Genomic DNA, 16108 nt, shown 5'->3' with positions numbered 1-16108 from the left:
CTGCAATTAGGCAAAATGATTAGCATGTAATGGCCTTGCAGCTTTAAAGCCTGGCTGCTTCCTCCCTGAGTGATTTTTTTGTTGGGAAGTGTTAGCTGGCCCTGATTGTGTCCTGTCTGGAATTCCCTTGTTTTCAGGGTGGTGTTCTTTGCGATATTTTATGTGCTTCTACTGTCTGTGGCCCTCAGAAAACAGAGGATTTGCCAGACTTTGGTAATGGGAATACTTTGTTGGGAGGTGTTAGCTGGCCCTGATTGTTTCCTGTGTGGAATTCCCCTGTTTTCAGAGTGTTGTTCTTTATTTAGTGCTCTGGTTTTAGAGATTGTATTGTTCTGTTTTATTATGCCACAGTAATTTTTATATATTCTGATTTTAGTGTTTTTGAATACTTGGAGCCAGATTGTATTCATTTTCATGGTTCACAGCAATACAACAACAACAATAATAATAATGATGATGATGATGATGATAGTAATAATAATGACTTTGGTAATACACACTGCTTCACTCCCTTCTCAGCTTCCTTTCTGGAAGAATCCTTTCTTGGGAGGTGTTAGCTGGCCCTGATTGTTTCCTTTGTGGAATTCTCAATTTCTCTGCTTTCAGAGTGTTGCTCTTTATTTACTGTCCTGGTTTTAGAGATTATGTTGTTCTGTATTATTCTACCACAGTAATTATTTCATATTATAGTAGAATCTCACTTATCCAACATTCGCTTATCTAATGTTCTGGATTATCCAACACAGTCTGCCTTTTAGCAGCCAATGTTTTTGTAGTCAGTGTTTTAAATTCATTGTGATATTTTGGTGGTAAATTTGTAAATACAGTAATTACTATGTAGCATTACTGCACATGGAACTACTTTTTCTGTCAAATTTGCTGTATAACATGATGTTTTGGTGCTTAATTTGTATAATGATTACCTAATTTGATGTTTAATCGGCTTTTCCTGAATCCCTTCTTATTATCCAACATATTCACTTATCCAACGTTCTGCCAGCCTGTTTATGTTGGATAAGTGAGACTCTACTGTATATTTATAATCTTATATTATCTGCTTAGAACTGGATTATATGAGCCCCCTTCTACACAGCTGTATAAAATGCACACTGAAGTGGATTATATGGCAGTGTGGAGTCAAGATAATCCAATTCAAAGCAGATAAGATTATAAATGGGTTATATAGCTGTGTGGAAGGGCCTTGAGTCTACACTGCCATATAATCCAGTTCAATTCTGATAATCTGTATTTTATAGGCAGTGTGGAAGAGGCCTAAGTGAGGCCTAACTCTGCCTGTCCCCTGGGCTGAGTGGGTTGCTAGTAGACCAAGTGGCCGGAGCATAGCCTTCTAACTGGCAGTAATTGGATAAAAACAATGATTCCTCTCCCTCTAATTAGGACTTTATTTTTATTTTATTTTTGTTGTCGGAACCTAGGGACAAGGATGGTGGATTGTGCTGCCAAATTTCTAGGTTCTGGGGTTTGTACTTTTGTTGTTTAGTGGCAGGGGGGACACTATTACTCATTTATGTATTTATGTATTTGTGTGTGTGTATATATATATATATATATATGTATGTATATATATATATATATATATATATATATATATATATATATATAGATTATGCTAATATGAATGGGATTGCAAGTTTGGGGCTAATAATGCTCTGAAATGTGACTAAACTCAGCCTATAAAGAAAGAACAGCAGAACAAGAGTGGGTTGAGCCACATCACCCATGTACAACCCCTTCTGCCACTAAGGCTAATGGTCAAAAGCATTGGAATCAATGAAAGATTACAACACTATAACTCAAATAATTTAGAGCACAATGGCAACAGCAAAAGGATTGTGTATTTCCCTATGTTGAGAACGAACGTAGTTGCTCTTACTAGTGGCAGATTGAGTAGACTATAAAGATTTATGGCAAGGACGGTAGGACAATTGAGAATTCAGCACCTCATCTTCCATATTCTGCTTCTTGAAACACTTACACAGTCAAATTCCTGGCACTTGACAGTAGTCCTTACTACCTGGCCCTTTAATCCAACCACTGTAGAGAATGGATAAACTGGGAAGGAAATAGCCTGTGGCTTACAACTAAGTAAGGCTTTTGTAGAAGGGCTACTAGTTTGGGGGTTTTTTTCAACCAAGTGATCAGCCAATTAATCAATTGGGATTTCCTGATGGGGTAAAACTAAGAATGCTTCCAGAAGGAAGCCCTTTCAGTTGACAGAAGCAAAGGCCCTGAGGGAATTTCTTATCCCTGATAATGCAAAGGGCAAACCAAGAATTACATATGGTGACAAAGTTAATGGCTACTGTATAGGTGTGGTAAGGATGCACAGCCACTTCTCCTTCATTGTGTCTTCTTTCTTCATTTCCATTTTAGATCTATACTGCAAAGCTAACTGGAGAAGGATTCTGAGGACCTCACAAAACAAGGAATTCCAAAAATGCAGATAACTGAAATTCCAATCGTTTATGTAAGAGCAGTGACCAACAAATCCAACAGGGCAGTGAAGAGAAACTCACACATGTACACAGATACCCAGATACTCCTCTCTCCCTTCCTTCCTCCCTCCCACATCATTAGTGTACCTGATAGTCTTGTAGCCCATTCATCCCTGCAACAGGCAAACGTGGGAAAATAAACACAGCTAATGATAAACTATTGGCACCAATCCTGCTTTCAGGAGAATCACAGCTGGCCTAGATCTCCTACTTCCATATTTTGTGCAACCAGGGTTTCCCAAGAACAATGTTAATACAGAGATATTAGGTGAAGCTATGGAACAAAAGCCATTTGGTCATCCATCAAACAAATAGGAAATCCTGCAGAAATTGTCCTGAGGAAGATATCGATTATTGACAGAAAAAGCCAACATGAGGATTGAGATCCTAGGGACTACAAGTAAGATCAAGTCACAAAGTCAGCACATACAAAGTACATTATGAGTTGCTAAGAAATTACTCCCAAAAGCAATCATTTTTGTAAAAAAAATAAATAGTGCCACACAGCTCAATTAAAAATGTTAGACACAGTAAAGTCTACAAGACACCTCTGGAAACCATCGAAGAGCAACGCTGTTCTATTTTGAATTAAGAAAAGGGAAAAGGTTTCAGAATTTCCTTGACATAGTAAAGTTTCTTTCACCAAGAGAGGATTTCAAGATTTCAGAATTCAACTACCTATCTTTCAGACTCTAGACAGAAAAAGTACAGCTCAGTAACACAGAAGAATTGGAAGATACAGTTCATAAGTAGTCTAATGCAGACATGCAAAAACACCCCCAAAAAAACAGCCAGTAGGTAATCATACTATTTCTTCAACCCAAAACAGCAATAGTAAATATTTTTAATCACACTCATACCATACAAACATAAAGTTCTGTCAGCAACAAAATGGGTTACCCAGATAGTGGTACACTAGGGAACGAAAGACTCTTTAACACAGGTCTTTATTCTTTTCCTTGGGCAGCAATGACCAACTTCAAAGCCTAGTCTAGCCATTTCATAATTCATTGTTAGGAACACAGACACTCCATAAATATCACAGGAACCCACAAACTTTGGTTAAAGACATCTTAAATTGTCTCTTCTCTCACTGAAATTCTGAATACAGTTCACAGTAAATACATTATTTATATTAAACAATTACAGTTTAATTAAATACACACAAAAATAAATGATTAAAGGCCAAAGCATACTATTATTGTTAATTAGTAATGAATATCCGGCTTTTTAAAAAACCTACAGCACTTCACCAAACACAAACACTGATCAGAACTGAAATTAAACTTAGGCCCCTTCTACACTACCATATAATCCAGATTATTAAAACAGATAATCCATATTATCTACTTTGAATTGGATTATCTGAGTCTATATTGCCATATAATCCAGTTCAAAGCAAATAATCTGGATTTTAGATGGCAGTGTGGAAGGGACCTTAGTTTTAGTCTTTTACAACAAACAGAAAACATATACACTATAATATAATAAAGACTGAAATATGATTTCAAACTTCTAAAAGAAATTAACTAAAATGTTAGCCAGCAACAGCAAAAAAAACCCAACAACACCACGTTTCTCACCTGATCTTCCTCCTCATCTTCCTCATCTTCTGCCAATCGCTGCCTGCCCACTTCATATAGCCTGCAAACAGTGTCCATGTTCATGGCATCCATACTTCCTTGGTTCTAAAAACAGGAATCACACAGCAAATAGATTGAGCTAAAACACAAGCTCTCCAACACCTTACCTGCGGCAAGCTCTTCTTATCAAACCATGTACAAGAATCATGTTTACCTCAATAACTGCCAAGTAACAGTCTTTCGTGTCTGTACAGAGGTCAAAAATATTCCTTTTTACATCAATGGTGGCTGGAAAAGAAATCAATAGCATCAATACGTGTCTTCATGTTTGAATCCAAAGGTAAACACAATTAAGGATTTTGTTTTCATGTCAGGAGCGACTTGAGAAACTGGAAGTCACTTCTGGTGTAAGAGAATTGGCCATCTGCAAGGACGTTGCCCAAGGGACACCCAGATGTTTGATGTTTTACTATCCTATGGGAGGCTTTTCTCATGTCCCTGTATGGGAATCTAGAGCTGGCAGATGGGAGCTCACCCCACTCCCCAGATTCGAACCGGTCCTTTCAGTCAGCAGTCCTGCCAGCACAAGGATTTAACCCATTGTGCCACTGGGGGCTTCAATTCAGGACTGTTCATGAATGAATGCCCAATGCATTACAGCACATCACTTTCTTTGAGGTAAAGAGCCCCCTCTTTTACTGATTGTGGAGATTCATTCAGAGCCTATTGTTTCAACAATGTACCAAAGGGCACCAAGCATATTGTCTCTTCTGAACATCATGCTGAGGCACTGCCTTCTTTGGGTTTTTTGGTTCCTGATTGGTGCAGCTCTTTATTTTTCCAGTTGCTTACAAGAAAAACCACTTTATGGTCATAAACCAAACTTGAGTTCTGAAAATGATATGCAATGAGATATGGGTATTTTCTCTTTTAAAAAAGTTTGAAAGCAACTTTTTTTCAGTAGAAGAGAACCAGCACAGATTCTCCCTAGCGTAACTTCACATGAATGCAGCCACAAACTTTACCTATTGGTTTATAATCTGTTGCATTGAATGTCCTGAAAGATGATCCAAAGGGGCTTCGCATCCTCTCTTCCAGCAGGTCATCTTCATCATCAGCCTGTAACATAGCTGTTTGGAGGGGAAATTAATAAGTAAATAGTTTTTAGAAGAAACAAGGCCAGTTAAACAGTAAAATCCTTAAATATTCAAAGAAAGCGTATTTCTTTTAAGTCAGAATAGTATTCCATGTTCATAAAATGAAAGATGCTGTGTCATGTTGCCTACAATACATACATTCCAATAGATTTTAACTTGAAAATTTGAGTCATCCTCTGAATAATTGTGGCTCAATTGGAGGAGATTGCAAGAAGAGGTTTGTAGGCAAAGAAAGTTGAATAGAACAGCAATGAGGGACCAGCAAAAAGAGGTCTAAAAAGAGATGTTTTATTTAAAGGGGTGAATGAGTAGGTCATGAAGATAAAACACTAGTTTGGAAGTGAGAACAGAACAACAAAGAGATAGGAGGAGACAGCAGTTTACTGGGCAAGAGAGCAGTTAAATATAATGAGAAGTACATATATCCCCCATAAACTATCTGCTATCACTTCTGTGAGATGGCAGGGAATAGTTAGCTAGTAAAAGCTCTATCTAGATTCTACTCACTTTACAATTATTTTGGAATTCAGTGTGGGGACTTTCAATATTTTCATGGTACTCAGCCTACAGTTGAACTGGGAATCTTAGAATGTGAGTTTATTTTTTATTTTTTTTGCCTTTCTTTTTTTTTCTTGGTTATGTGTTTTCAGATTAAAATATTTTATTCAAGAGAAACAAAGAATACAAAGCACATAAACAGAAATTTTAGATATGTACAGCTGCCAAAACTGCATAACTATATTTTATACAGTGATATATAATTATTTTACAACTACAAACTTCCTATTTATCTTTCTCAAGAATATTGTTATTCTTTTTCACCTTCCCCCTCCTTCCATCCCCGTACTCATACCAAATGTTTCTTTAGACTTGTAACCATGAACACAGTTTTCTTAATCTCTTTACAATATTTACATTGGCTTCTCAGCTTTTTATCCATTCCATATAAATCATCCATTTCCTTTTAATTTCTCTTATTTTATTTTCTTGCATATCATCTTGAGTTTGATATGCTATGTCAGATTAAACCTGAACACACAAATGATTATTCCGATTTTCCATTTTTAATCTTTTCAACCCCATGCTATTACTGCCTTCCTGCTAAAATCATAGCTTTAAGTAATTATTTTTTCTTTGCACTAATCTTGTTGTTCCCTAATATTCCCATTAACATAAAATCCATGTTTACTTGAACTTGTATTTTAAATAATTTTTCCATTTTCTTTACTATTTTTTCCCAAAAGGTTATTGGGACATTCCCACCACATATGGGAGTACCACCCTTTATTTAATCCACAATGCAGCATATTGAGCTTTTTCCCGTTACCATATTTGATAATTGGGCTGGGGTTCTACACCATTTCCAGATGAATTTTCTTTCCAGTTCTTTATATTTCTCCATTTTAATTATCCTAACTTCATTAGTTCCGCTATTGTTGGTCTTGTAAATGAGCCTTCTTTCTGCCATTTAGTTTGTATTGTTCTTATGATAAATTATCTTTGATCATCAATTTGTATATTAATCCTGCCAACCCCTCTGATTTCTGTTCTAAGTTTTTCCTCCATCTTAATTTCCTTACCTATGCATTCGCCATATTTCCCCTGTTTAAGTTTATTATATAAGCCTAGTACTTTTATCCAATTTTTATTTCCTATCTTTTCTATTATCCTGCTTATGGCGATATTCTTTGCTATATAATTTCTGTCGGTATGTCTGTTGCAATCTGGGGGGGAGGGGAGACGGGGACTATTGCTCAGCCGTCATTGCCAGTATAAACAGTGATGAAAAAAGATTGTAAGAAAATACGTTAAAAGGCATTTTTTAAATAAATTTCTTACCTCCGTACATAACTGTTCCAGTGTGATTAAAGACAACACGACACTGATCTAAGGCTGGTACTGTGTGTAGCAAATGGAAAGTTCGTAAATCCCACTGGGAAGTGTATTAAGGAAGACAACACACATGCATCAGCACGACCAAGGAGGAATGATCATGGCTGAAAGCCTTTTATCTTCCATACAGGTCTCATTGTCATACCTTTGTCCACATCCTTATGTTGCCCTATGACATAATCTCACTACTCAAAAGAGTCCCTGAAAGGAAACTTTCCTTTCAGGTGAATGTTAATACACTATAATTCAAGCATGGGCAAAGTCAGACCCTCCAAATGTTTTGGACTTCAACTCCCACATTCCTAACAGTCTGTTGGCTATTAGGAATTGTGGGAGTTGGAGTTCAAAATACCTGGAGGGCTCAAGTTTGCCCATGCCTGCTATAACTGCAACCATGTCTAATGAACTATTTGTCTGCTTCTACTTTTATTTTCATGAAATATTTTCTAAGAGTTTTGGTCTTTCCAAAACTTGTGTTCCTTTCATACAGAAATAGTAACCTTCACAGTGCCTTATTTCACAGCACTGTGGTCTGTTCACTTAGTATGAGACATCTCAGAATTTATTTGATATAGCTTTATTTCTGTCATGGGCTACAATTTGTCAGAACAGATATACTAATAGTAGGTGAGCCCAAAACAAGAAATAGATGGGGTCACAACCTTTCTTTCTGTCTTGCTGTAAAAAAAAAAAAAGAGAGAGAAGTTCTTGTATATAATATGTTCTACTTCCAGCAGTGAAAAATGAGCATCCCAATTCCATGTTTGAAATAAGAGATCCCCAAACTAAGGCTGGATGCGGCCCTCCAAAGTCATTTACCTGGCCCTCACCCTAAACTTTAGACTTAAGGTCACCCTAAGTCTGAAACTACTATCCTAATTAACTTGACTATCTCATTAGTTAAAAGCAGTCCTGCACTTCCCACTAAAATACTGGTAAGTTTATGCTGGTTAAAATTGTTCTTTGTTTTATATATTGCATTGTTCTTCCATAGTTTTTTGATCTACAAATAAGATATGTTCAGTATGCATAGGAAGGTGTTCATGTTTTTTTCAAACTATAATCCAAACAACCCCCCCCCTTCCCGGTGAACCAGCCGTCTGCTCAAAACTTTTGGGGACCCCTATTTGAGATTATCAAATTATCCTTTCATTCATGTAGAAAAGAGGTCTTGTTGACTGAGCAAAAGCCTACTTATTGTTCAACTGGAGGTTCTTCCCTTCACTTACAAAACCTTGAACTCTTCAAAATTGGGTATCTAGGGTATCCACCAAATTAATGTAGCAGAGTCTTGGAGAATATGAAGAAGAAACAAGAGTGAGATTTCCCAACTTTGATTCTGCTGACACAAGAGGTCCTGACAGCAGAAAGACTGCACTGGACTTCACCAGTAGAGTACCGTGTACTATGCCTCCAGAAGAATATTTCAAAATTTTAAAATTCTTATGTCACCCTACTTTTTCTTTTCACTTTCCCATCTTGCATAGCTGGCTGCCTGCAAAGGGACTGAAGTTGGAATTGATCTCCTACAGAGAGCTTTCCCACACAACATCCACACACATAGAGCGCCATATGTTAAAATTGTTCTTATTCTTCCACCAACCTTTCATCTTCTTAGCTCCTACCACTACATCAAATTTAGCCTACAGATTGACTATCTCTGTTCTAAGATACAAACTGAACCCACTGCTGAAGTACTTTTTGAGAAGGAGTACCAAAATGGAACTGAAAAACGTACAGCCAAAAGAACTGTCTAGTGCTGTCATTGCCAAAGTTAGAAAATTCAATCTGCAGTTGTTGGCTTTTCACACCAAACTCTTTAAGACTCCTATGCCAGGCAGTTAAAGCAGAAAGGATACAATCTCTGTGTTGACTATGACTTCCAGTCCGTTCGGATGAAAAACACCACTAATTGTCATGTTGAATTTGTCGAACTTATGTATAGCCTGTGCAGAGCGGACATCCCAGAGGACACCATCATTTAATACAAGGTCATCTGTGGGGTTAAAGGTGGCAGAATTCTTCTTGTAGTTGTTTGCCAAATCTGGATTAAATAGAGTCAACAGCTTGTTGCCAGTCTGAATATCATAGATCTTTCCGATTGAAAAAGAGGAGGAAAATTAATTAGTCAGGATCTATAGAATGCTTGCATCAATTGTACATATAAACATTTCCAATTGAGCTTCTCTGGGCAGCCATCTCCTCCTGCCCACTGATCTTCTAAAGAAGTTACAAGTTCATATATAGCCTTCCTGACAACACTCCAAAGACAGTTACTTAGCAATTTTCTAATCAGCTTAAGGAACATATATAGTACATTTATTAGCTTAAGAAGGAGTAGGAAAATTGTTTACCTTGCCACCTATCTCTTTTTAAAACTGTGTTTTAATTTTAAGGGTTTTAACAAGAGCTGTCTTCTTTGGAATCCTTCACTCTCAGTAACCAAGTAAAGCAAAGGGCAATACATTATCAGGTGCCACAACAGCTCCATTACTTTCCTGACTAAAAAAAAATCATTTTCAATATAGCTCATTCTGAATATCACCGCTCTCCACAAAATTTAACCAAACTTCTTCAAGGGTTGAAGCATAAAAATTGCAACTGTCCACTCACTGTTACATGACAAGGTAAACTATGTTTTATAAACAATCTATGGCTAACAAGCTTGTCGTACAAAGACCATAGCATTTCTCAGCTACCATACCATCCAGTCTAATATGTTGAAATGTAGCCCTCAGGTTTTGTTGAACCACAGAGCTACAAGTCGCAATCCAGCAACTTCTGGGGGGCTGCAAGATATCCAGCCTTGCTTTAGTCCATAAAACCCTATTCTATAAAAATATGGAGACTATTTTAAGTTGCTGAGAGAATCTATAACATGTATACTTTTGGGCTCTGTGCAGCATTTGGCCTGCCATATAAAGCTTCTGTCCAGGGACATTTCTTGTAACTCCCCCAAGTGAAAACCAAAAGTATTTCGTAGACTCATTTCCTTTAAAATTATTTCCATATAGTTGAGTAACTGGGACCCAGATCAATGATTACTACCCTAAGCAGTTGACTTTGGTTCGTTTAACCTTTTTTCAGATACTTTTCATTTATAGCACTCCTGCAGTTGTCATTTCCTTTTGCTGAAACTAAGAATAAATACTCTGAGCCTGCTATCACACAAATGATTAGTGGAGATCAGATTTCTCTTAAAGAAGGAAAAGCAAAGCAACATGGAATGATACTTTGTTTAAATGCAAACATACAGGAAAATCAACAAAGGTGCAAGGAAAATTAAGAATTTGAATAGATCTGGTGCCCTGTGACAATATTTGTTTCCATCAAGTGAGAAAGACCCTGACATTAACTCTGCATAAAAGTTACACCTTCTGCATGGACTTTGCCGAATCTCCAGAATGGAGACGTTTTTATGTTTTTATGTTGGTGACCAGGATAATTTCCATTAAAATTAATGGGTTGGATCCAGTAATTAGATCCTTCTGGATTCCTCTTGTTAAAAGAAGTAACTGAGACGCAGTAGAGGCTCCTACTGGAAGAAGGGAGATATTTTTTTAGAAGCTATATATATATTCCGCCCAGCCCTTCAGAGACGTTTTCAGCAGGAAGAAAAGTTTGCCAGGAGAAATGACAAAGACTACTTCTCCCCACCCATTTCAGAAGGAGTGCCCCATAAGCAGAGTTTCTCTTGTGGAAATTCTGGCTCCTAGCCACTGTTTCATCTTCATTTATCATGAAATTAAGTGATCAATGCCAGGCTCTGAAGAGAAATGTTATACAATTTAATATGAATGAGCCAATGTCCATCTAATCCAGCCTCACAAAGCTTGTTCCTTCACTTAATCATTCTGAATATTGACCACATTGTAATCACATTTGAATTCATTTCTAGTTCCTCTTTAAGCACTATCAGAGCCTAATCAATACATACTCCTTGGGACAGTTTCCCTTTCATTTTATTTTAATCATATCCAGCCTTTTTCCTGTCACTAAAACCAAAGAAGTTTACATTCAATTAAAACAAGGTACCACTTAAAAACTATTAGTTCACAATTACTTTTAAACATACTAAACAATTCTATTAAAATACAAAGCAGTTTAAGCACAATAAACAAGACAAGAGCAAAGACTCATTAATAGCCTCTTCTGCCATATGAATTATGAACCAAATTAAAAAGGCATTTGTCTCCTGACAGAAAGGAGAGAAGAGACCAAACAAACCTTCAATGGGAGGGAATTTCACAGCCTGAAAGCAGTCACTTTATGTTATAAAATATCTGAAATGAACCCATCATATACACTTTGCTAGCATTTAACTCAACAGACTCTTACCAGCAATCTCACTCTACATCAGCCTTCCTCAAACTGGCCCAATTGGTGCATCTGCACTGTAGAATTAATGCAGCTTGACACCACTGTAACTGCCATGGCTCTATGCTATGGAATCATGGGAGCTGTAGTCTGACAATGGTCTTTAGCCTTCTCTGCCAAGTTGTGCTGGTACCTCACCAATCGATAACTCTCAAGATACAGCACCAAGTAATAGTGGTTAAAGTGGTGTCAACTGCATTAATTCTGCAAAATAGATGCACCCTAAGTTTCCCTTCATTTCCAGGAAGACTAGATGTTTTGTAGCGCAACACCATCTGGGGAGTTTCTGGCCTACATTATTTGATTTAATATACTCCCATATGGCAGGAATGGAAAAATAAGCAGGGCCATGCCTGTTTCATGGAACCACACTGCTGTAGGATTGGTGATATATGTGACGATCATCCATACTGCCAAAATGATTGTGCTTTCCTTCATCCTCTTTTCTCTGTCACCTTAAGATGGGAAGGAGAAACTCTAGAGGCCAGGAGAATCTACTACCCTCCCAAACCATAGAGAACTAACCCTTCAGCCAGTTTATATGGTCCGCAGAAGCTGCTCCATCCTGTCACAAAGCATAGTTTGAAAACCACCTTAATAAAATTGCACTGCTTTGGAGATTCCCCAGTTGCTACTTACATGAGCAATGTCGCCCTTTGTGCCAATGACTCTGTCCTGAGAATGCTTGCTGAATTCCACATAGTGGTCATCCGTGAAGGAATGCCTGCACATGAGAATCAAATGATAAGTGAACAGCAAAACATTTAAAGTGTAATTCAGCATATCTCCATGTATCAACATTCAATGCATTGTACTACTTCACATACCATCTGTTATTAGCAGAAGGCAGACACAACTCAACTTCCATGAATACTGTGCAATCTTTACCTATCTATCTTCTGTCCATTATGCACCTGAATTTTCTGTAGTGAATTGAAATCCATAAATGTTTTTTTTTAATAGCTAGATCAACTTAGGGTAACAAACACAGCACAGAATATACGTACTTCGTTTCAAAGACAGTCTTCATTCCCCACAGTGCAGAAAGAGGCTGACTCCATGAAGCAGATGTCAGCAATAAAGAGCCATCCTATGATTTAGGAGAAATGATATGCAGAAAAAAAGTCTTTAGTCATCATACATATTAGGATATATATCTCTGCAGCATGATGTTAACGAAGCTGTTGAAATCAACACAGGTGACAATACAGCTGGTACACTATGGCCAGAATCTTTTATTATGGTCTGTTAAACAACTTTGCACATACTTAACTATGTAGCAGATGTATTAGGAAACCGTTTTAGTGAATCATGAAGACGTGTAAAGGGACATCATCAAAAGTGTCTCAATGATCAATGAGTTTTACCAGTGCGTATGACACTCCCTAGCTTCTGTCTCAATGCATAATGTGACAGATGTACAATACTCCCAAAACACATCTATCACTTTGCTCCAGATGTAAATCCACTTATGAAAATGCTCCCAACAGAATTCAGGCCACTAATATTTCTAATTTAGGTTTTTACAAAGAGAAGAACAAAAATTAATATGGCCAACCTATTGTGTAAACAAGTCTACAAATTATAGAAGTAGAAATTGGAAAATAAGCAATCCCTTTCCCTAGCAAATAAGAATCGGATCTTGGCATCTGCATCTAATTTTTCAATCATTTCTACTTTGAACATGAAAAAAATCACTTCAAAATAGTTCTGTATAAATACATCCATGTCAGCACTACCCTCTGCCCAAATATTCACTATTCTTTATTAATGCGTACAAATTGTTCTCCCCTGCTGCTAAGCAGTATGGTTTAAGACTAGCACTGACAATGTTTGGTTCTGTTCCTCTTCCACAATATATATTTATATTAATCGCAGGTAATTTTAATGGAAATTGGGTAACTTATTACAAATTACAGAAAACAATAACTAAAACTTCTTTGACTAATATTCATATCACAACTCCCATGCTAAAAAAGTCATAATAAAACTTGGTTTAAAAAGAGGAAAACATGAAGTATGTCTGATTTATAAACAAACAGAATATAAAACACATGTTGCTTTGTTTTAGTTCTGATTTTACACCCTTGTTTATAGGATTTGCTCTGCTTCCTGATTTTCATGGTACCTTAATAATTCTTCCAAAAGACTGGAACCCACAAAACTACGTAGGAAAAAGCATGTTCTGTACCAAATGAACAGATCATTGAGGCTCTCCTTACCCTAGATGGCTCAAGGTGTGTGATGGCCGAGTTATGGCACTTATAGCTAGCTTCCTCTTGCCCACTGAAGACATTATATAGTTTCAGGTGCCCTGTGCAGGTCCCCAACATCAGGAATCTCTCCCGTGCAGAAAACGCACAACATGTGAAGCCACTTTCATCTTCATTTGCTTCCCGGAATACAGAAATTGGACGGAACCTGGGAAATAAAGATGAGGCTAAGTAGGAAACCCAATGCTCAGTAAGGTGAAACAGAGGAACACAATGCAGTGATCAGCCACAGCAGAAGCTTGAAAATATACCTGACACTTTCTATATTGGAAGTCACAACTTCTGCTGTTTTAGTAAAAAAAAAAAAAAGATTTTAGTAAGAACTCCACATCTGAAGCAAAGTATCGACAGAGAATAAAATGAGAAGTAACATATGAAAATTCTCATTAGAGTCATTATGGAATCATGGGCTCCTTTCAGATTGTAACCTGTTACCACAGTCCAAACTTAAGAGAGCTTGGGCAAAAGAATTATAGTAACCTGGGGCAAAATCCTCCTTACCTGCTGAATATTAGATGTCTATCAAAGCATCCACCATCCACCCCGCCATACTTTGGAAAGGCTGCTCTGCGGGTGAGCCGCGAGGTAAAGTTAGTTGGCGCTTGGCGCCTCTGTTTTGGTTCAGGACACTGGTGAGGTGTAAAAAGAGAAAAGGGGGGGCAAGTGGCCACAGGGTTCTTGCAACGTGCATGTTGCTCCCTAAGGTACTCTGTGATTATACTATCCAGCGTGGGAGGCGAAGGAAGGTGCCTGTCCAACTGCTTTTTAATTGCAGGGCTCTGGCTGTAGGCCCCATGGTCTGATTTTTGCCGAAGGACTCGGATCTTCCTGCCATTGCAAGGGGACGGCCGCTCTCGGATGAAGCTAATTCTGCCAATCACAGGGGTGCTGGTGGTGTGAGACGGGCCTGGAAGTGCAAGTGAGCTTTGGCAAGCAGTCTGCCTTGGTTGGGCATGGACAGAGGCAGCGCCAGCACCCACAGAAGGATGGTTAGTCAACCGGGCTGAAATGCCATTTGCTATACGAGGGGTACGAGGCAGAGTCACAGGAGAGGCAGCAGCAGGGACTGGGGCGAGGGCAGAGGAGTGAGAGGCTGCTGTCATGGGCAAATCTGCTTCTTTCGTAAGGACAGTAGCCGTTTCTCCAAGCCCTTTAGAGATGAGATGGTTCCTGATCAAAAGAAGTAGCTCCTTCTCAGGGAATGAGATTCTTGATTGAGCCACCACATCTGCTTTCTGCAGCCGAGCCAGGGAGACGTCTGTCCCAATCAACAAGGGCTTTCCCGAGACACGCTCAATCAGCTCAGCCGCATATTTGCAGAACTTCACATGTTCGCTGCGCTTATCCTGAAGCACAGGCTCCTTCATCAACTGTTGGATCTGGCAGCTGCTGAACAGGGGCAACTTGCTGATGATTTGCCGGACCGTGCTACTCCGAGATAAACCAACCAATGCCTTGCAGGCCAGCGCTCGGATCTGGTCTGCATCTGTAATGGGCATTTTTACAGAGAGCAAAGACAGCAGGACTTTGATGCCATTATTGGATTGCACCACATTCCACATTTTGGCCAAAGTGTGCTCACTACTCCTAGCGGGCTGGGGCAGGGCTCGACGAGGGGTGCCAGAGATGAATTTCCCAATGCTTGAGATGCGATTGTCAGGGCCACACACACAGTTGATGATGATCTGCAGAGCTGACTTCTGGATCTCTGCATCGTGAATAAAAAATTCTCCCTCAGCAAGTCCCAGGATGATGCTAATACCTTAACAAAAAGGAAACATTTTATTTTAATCATTAGTCCATCAAACTATCACACAGTAAGAGGCAAGACTCAGCCGTTAGAACACAACAGGAGTGCTGTGCTTGTTGCTACAATTCATGTTGTTCCAATACAAAATGATGAGAAATGCTTGGAATAAGCAAGGATTATTTTTATATTATATGATTCGTAAGCACATGCTGGAAAGTAACCCCACTGCAAACTCAATGCATGGGCTGTTCAACAGTTAAATGTGCTTCTGCAGAATGTGATGGAGTTTCCTTCTTTGAAAATTTTTAAACAGAGACTGAATGTTTAATGATGCGTCTCTGCATGGGACAGGGTTGGACTAGATGGCCCTTGCAGTCTCTTCCAACTGTATGATCATCCCTTTTTAAAGTTAACAGGGATGTGAAATGCTATAGAAAATATTCCTATTTTATACAATACTCCTATCATTAAAACAATCCAACAAAACATTATGAGGATAAAGTAAAGAAACAAGGAATAAACAGAAAAAAACAAAGAACAGGGAGGTGGGAAGACGTGC

General features: G+C 38.4%; 1 protein-coding gene across 3 annotated transcripts in view; it reads right to left on the bottom strand.

The window, feature by feature from the left end:
- dcaf1 (DDB1 and CUL4 associated factor 1) overlaps window positions 1-16108 on the bottom strand; it is a 65840-nt gene that overhangs the window by 17018 nt on the left and 32714 nt on the right. For all 3 annotated transcript variants that reach the window (XM_008105076.3, XM_008105077.3, XM_008105078.3), the window contains exons 14-22: window positions 14301-15561; window positions 13749-13947; window positions 12534-12616; window positions 12166-12250; window positions 9009-9242; window positions 7096-7189; window positions 5125-5229; window positions 4314-4387; window positions 4100-4204 (exon numbers count right to left, since the gene is read on the bottom strand). In XM_008105076.3, the coding sequence (XP_008103283.1) occupies window positions 4100-4204; window positions 4314-4387; window positions 5125-5229; window positions 7096-7189; window positions 9009-9242; window positions 12166-12250; window positions 12534-12616; window positions 13749-13947; window positions 14301-15561 (2240 nt within the window). The remainder of the gene's footprint in view (window positions 1-4099; window positions 4205-4313; window positions 4388-5124; window positions 5230-7095; window positions 7190-9008; window positions 9243-12165; window positions 12251-12533; window positions 12617-13748; window positions 13948-14300; window positions 15562-16108) is intronic.

The sequence above is a fragment of the Anolis carolinensis genome, chromosome 2, assembly GCF_035594765.1.
Source record: "Anolis carolinensis isolate JA03-04 chromosome 2, rAnoCar3.1.pri, whole genome shotgun sequence".
Classification (NCBI taxonomy): Eukaryota; Metazoa; Chordata; class Lepidosauria; order Squamata; family Dactyloidae; genus Anolis; species Anolis carolinensis.
Note: the sequence above shows the minus strand (reverse complement) of the source record. Positions and strands in the feature narration are given on the sequence as shown.